Below are 5,511 nucleotides of genomic sequence, written 5' to 3' on the forward strand. Positions count from 1 at the left end.
GACAACGAGTGAGAGACATTGGGAGAGCAGCTAGCTAGCTAACGTTAGCAGGCTAACCACCTAACGGAGTGTAGCTATCTTGCCATTGCCTGCATTGTCGTTGTTGCCACGTGAGCAGGACAATATAAGTCGAGAGAGGGAAATGTTGTTGGATGAAATCGAACAGAGTTTATTGACTTTAACTGAGGACAATTTACGGCACTTGTGTGTACGTTGTGGAATAGGAGGTGTAGATGACTGAAGTAAAAGGAAAGAGCCATCGCGCTTTGCGACGCAAATTGATGGAAGATTACTGTGAGAAGGAGGATTTAATGGAATCAGAGGATGAGGGAATGTCTTGGCTGCTTCAACTGAAAGGCAAAATCAAAGGAATGTCGGACTCTGAGGATACTGTGAAAGTCTGCCTACAAGTCCCAGCCAGTCGGCGACAGCGAACCCAGCGGAGAGACGGGAGCTGCTGCAGAACGAAAAGAAGAGGGAGGTGCTCCTCAGCCCAGCAGAGAAGTGGTCTCAGCTCCAGAAAGGCACCCACCACAGAGAGAGAATGGAGTGAGTATGTCCAGTTAGAAAGACTTTAAAATTCATGGACAGATCGGAGATCAAAATCAAAAAGATAAGCTCAGCTTCAGCAGCCTAGAACATCCTATTGAAAATGGACGGAGAAAAGGATACCATGAATTAGAAATCATAGAAGCAGTAATCAGAGCTGTGAGCCCAGGGCTTAAGATGAGGATTTATCTGGGGGACACATATCTTGAGGACACATTATGCAGAGAGGGATGCTACTGAACTGTATCCCAAGTTGACTAAAGCAACACGGCCTTGGACTTCCTAGTCCGAGTCTTTAACCTGAGACAGAAAGTGTTATCAGCCTCAGCTCGTGCCCAATCAGGAATGAAATATGGCACAGTTAGTCAAGAGTCAATGCCTGCAGGCCATTGTTACAGGATTAACAAATGATAATGTCAGGGCAGAGATGAGAGTGCATCTCCAGAATATTAACACTAGTGATGAACTGTTGCTTGAGAAAATGCAAATTGCCCAGGGCAATGAAAGCGAACGCATGCAAAAGGCCAGGATTTCCCGTAAGTTCACACTCACACGAGTGAACGAAGTATAGAGTGAGGATAACCGGGATAGAGGAAAGGAATGTGAAGAGGCAGAGCCCTCACAGACCACAGTCCGAAAACAAAATAAATATACTGCTCAAAAAAATAAAGGGAACACTTAAACAACACAATGTAACTCCAAGTCAATCACACTTCTGTGAAATCAAACTGTCCACTTAGGAAGCAACACTGATTGACAATAAATTTCACATGCTGTTGTGCAAATGGAATAGACAACAGGTGGAAATTATAGGCAATTAGCAAGACACCCCCAATAAAGGAGTGGTTCTGCAGGTGGGGACCACAGACCACTTCTCAGTTCCTATGCTTCCTGGCTGATGTTTTGGTCACTTTTGAATGCTGGCGGTGCTTTCACTCTAGTGGTAGCATGAGACGGAGTCTACAACCCACACAAGTGGCTCAGGTAGTGCAGCTCATCCAGGATGGCACATCAATGCGAGCTGTGGCAAGAAGGTTTGCTGTGTCTGTCAGCGTAGTGTCCAGAGCATGGAGGCGCTACCAGGAGACAGGCCAGTACATCAGGAGACGTGGAGGAGGCCGTAGGAGGGCAACAACCCAGCAGCAGGACCGCTACCTCCGCCTTTGTGCATAGAGGAGCAGGAGGAGCACTGCCAGAGCCCTGCAAAATGACCTCCAGCAGGCCACAAATGTGCATGTGTCTGCTCAAACGGTCAGAAACAGACTCCATGAGGGTGGTATGAGGGCCCGACGTCCACAGGTGGGGGTTGTGCTTACAGCCCAACACCGTGCAGGACGTTTGGCATTTGCCAGAGAACACCAAGATTGGCAAATTCGCCACTGGCGCCCTGTGCTCTTCACAGATGAAAGCAGGTTCACACTGAGCACATGTGACAGACGTGACAGAGTCTGGAGACGCCGTGGAGAACGTTCTGCTGCCTGCAACATCCTCCAGCATGACCGGTTTGGCGGTGGGTCAGTCATGGTGTGGGGTGGCATTTCTTTGGGGGGCCGCACAGCCCTCCATGTGCTCGCCAGAGGTAGCCTGACTGCCATTAGGTACCGAGATGAGATCCTCAGACCCCTTGTGAGACCATATGCTGGTGCGGTTGGCCCTGGGTTCCTCCTAATGCAAGACAATGCTAGACCTCATGTGGCTGGAGTGTGCCAGCAGTTCCTGCAAGAGGAAGGCATTGATGCTATGAACTGGCCCGCCCGTTCCCCAGACCTGAATCCAATTGAGCACATCTGGGACATCATGTCTCACTCCATCCACCAACGCCACGTTGCACCACAGACTGTCCAGGAGTTGGCGGATGCTTTAGTCCAAGTCTGGGAGGAGATCCCTCAGGAGACCATCCGCCACCTCATCAGGAGCATGCCCAGGCGTTGTGGGGAGGTCATACAGGCACGTGGAGGCCACACACACTACTGAGCCTCATTTTGACTTGTTTTAAGGACATTACATCAAAGTTGGATCAGCCTGTAGTGTGGTTTTCCACTTTAATTTTGAGTGTGACTCCAAATCCAGACCTCCATGGGTTGATAAATTGGATTTCCATTAATTATTTTTGTGTGATTTTGTTGTCAGCACATTCAACTATGTAAAGAAAAAAGTATTTAATAAGATTATATCATTCATTCAGATCTAGGATGTGTTATTTTAGTGTTCCCTTTATTGTTTTGAGCAGTATACTTGTCTGTAACGTAAAGCAATGCAGAAGCAATAAGCATTGTAAATGATGATAGAACACATCAAATTAATGTGAACATGAGGACACAAAGGAGAGATTTAATTAAAAGATCGTGTTTTAATACATTTTTAATGCTGAAAAAAATCTATGTATGGCAAATCCACTCTGGGCAAATGGCCTGTTGGACAAAAATAAAAAATAGTTAACATCCTTGCTACTTCAGCCATTTGCTATGTTAAAGTAAAATCTCAGTTAATGATGAATGGATACAATTTGGAAGGATTTTCCAGAGTCATACCTCAGTAGGGTAGAGTGTCAGGTGGCACAACCATTGGTGCCATGAGGTCAAAGTGTGAAGGAGGGAGCAAGCCAGAGAGCTGTCTAGGAAGCAGTCCAGGACCATGGCTTGGAGGCTTTGAGTTGGTCCCATCATTGTCATGCATTGTAGGGTATCTGCTGCCCCATAGACCTGCTGGTAGTGGGAAAGGTGTTAGCAGGGACCACCAGGGACATCTATGATTGGCTGACACAGTCTTGGTTAAACCACATGTATTCTAAAGCAATATTCACCTGCTTTCATAGAGTAAGGATTCACTCCTTTGGGGACACTGCCAGTGTTCCCCTGATATCCATAGGTCCCCATCGGTGGAGGTGGTGGTACACACTTGTTCTGTAAAACACATCAACACATTTTCCAAATTGTTAGTAATATTATCACAGTTGAAATACAATGGTTGTTCACTGTTTTTAATTTCTTTGAATTTAAGTGTGTACCTCAGCCTTGGGCTCAGTTTTGTTAACCCATCTGTGCAGAGTTGGATCCCAGACAATCTGAGGAAGAAGATATTAGCAATGTGAAGCAAGCCACAAATTGTCTTTTTTTTAATCCACTCAATTGTCTCTACATAGAATAAAGTGTTAATAACCAGTTCCTTACAGATCTGTCTTTGTCCTCAGGTAGATGAACCTCCTTCTTATTAACTCTTCCACTCCCAAAGACCCAGCTGAGCCAGCCTCCACTGTTATTGTGAACAGCAGGGGTCTCGGGCTCAGCCACCGGCCGGCTGCCAGTCTGGCACTGAGGGTTGGCATCGGAATGTTCCGGCTTGGTGATGGACATCATAGCAGGATGCTCAACATATCTAAGTCGGACATCTGTAATAAGTGGGAGAAGTCAGGCCACTCTGCTCATGTCACCACACAGAACAATTACTAGCTGCCAGGTAGAAACGTCTCGCTCTGATACTCTGTTACAACCCAATCTTAACCAACACGCAGTCACAGGGATTACTGGGAGGTTACTCCAGGACTCTGCGATCGCATTGTTTTGGTTGCAAAATCAACAATTCCCTGCATATTATGTGAGGGCTTACAAATTTGACCAATCACCAAACTATTTCTGAATAAAATAGTCACGTCATCACAATATTATTGCATAGAACTGACCCATTACCACAGTACAAAAAGAGGGCTCGCAATTTCAACCAATCACCGCACATTTACTGCATAATATGGTTCAATCAAGCCAGACGTCAACACAGTTTTTTCCCTTGTCAGCGCATTTTTGCAACAAATTGGACAAAACAATTGCATATTGCTATGCAAAATGTCATAATTGTCGCTGCAAAATCTAGCATATTTATCAGCTAATATCCAAAAAACCCATGCGAAATCCTGGAGAGATTCACCGGAATATGAAAATGTATACACTCACTACTGTAAGTCGCTCTGGATAAGAGCGTCTGCTAAATGACTAAAATGTAAAAGTAAAATGGAGCTAAACCTGTTGTATGGAGAAAATGCATGAAAGTATTACAGCTATATACTCACATGAGCCATACATTTAATCTATCACAACTTATTCTCACGCTATCACAATGGTAATTTCTTTACTAATTAGGTAAGGTTAAGTGACCTCTTCTCTTGGAATAGAAATCCACAGGTGGAGTACATGCTCCACCATCCCATTTCCACAGTGGTGCCACCATGGGGATGATTGGAGGTGGTTGTGGATGATTGTTTCCATTCTTCACAGGGACACTGGTTGTGAGGAAGATCTCCTCCCTCTCTGCAGGGACACTAGCCTTTGGGACGATCCACTCCCTGTGCGCAGGGACGCTGGCCTTTGGGAAGATTCCTTTCCTCTGCGCAGTGACACTGGCCATCAGGAGGATCAACTCCCTTTGTGCATGGGTGACGTGTGATGCTCTGAGGATCTTCTTCTTCCGCGCAGTGATAGAAGCTGCTGGAAGAATCCCCTCCCTCTGTACAGGGATGAGGCCTGATGCTCGGAGGACCTCCTCCCTCTCAGCAGGGACACTAGCCTTTGGGACAATCCCCTCGCTGTGCGCTGGGACGCTGGCCATTGGTACGATTCCCTCCCTCTGCGCAGGGACACTGGCTGTTTGGAGGATCCCCTCCCTCTGTGCAGGGATGAGGCCTGATGATCGGAGGATCTCCTCCCTCTGTGCATTGATGCTGGCTACTGAGAGAATCCCCTCCCTCTGTGCAGGGACACTGGCCGTTTGGAGGATCTCCTCCCTCTGCGCAGGGACACTGGCTGTTTGGAGGATCCCGTCCCTCTGTGCAGGGATGAGGCCTGATGATCGGAGGATCTCCTCCCTCTGTGCATTGATGCTAGCTGCTGAGATAATCCCCTCCCTCTGCGCAGGGACACTGGCTGTTTGGAGGATCCCCTCCCTCTGTGCAGGGAGGAGGCCTGATGATCG

The 5,511-nt window shown here is 47.1% G+C and overlaps 1 protein-coding gene across 1 annotated transcript; it reads right to left on the bottom strand.

Moving 5' to 3' along the window:
- Positions 1-2,769: 2,769 nt before the first annotated feature.
- On the bottom strand, positions 2,770-5,298 carry LOC115182034 (uncharacterized). The gene is made up of 6 exons (XM_029743674.1): positions 4,698-5,298; positions 3,720-3,937; positions 3,557-3,613; positions 3,353-3,452; positions 3,081-3,254; positions 2,770-2,960 (listed from the first exon to the last, which is right to left on the bottom strand). The coding sequence occupies exons 1-5, from the start codon at positions 5,146-5,148 to the stop codon at positions 3,082-3,084; spliced, it is 999 nt and encodes a 332-aa protein (XP_029599534.1). The 5' UTR covers positions 5,149-5,298; the 3' UTR covers positions 2,770-2,960; position 3,081.
- Positions 5,299-5,511: the final 213 nt, after the last annotated feature.

Source organism: Salmo trutta, unplaced genomic scaffold (assembly GCF_901001165.1).
Source record: "Salmo trutta unplaced genomic scaffold, fSalTru1.1, whole genome shotgun sequence".
In the NCBI taxonomy this organism is placed as follows: domain Eukaryota; kingdom Metazoa; phylum Chordata; class Actinopteri; order Salmoniformes; family Salmonidae; genus Salmo; species Salmo trutta.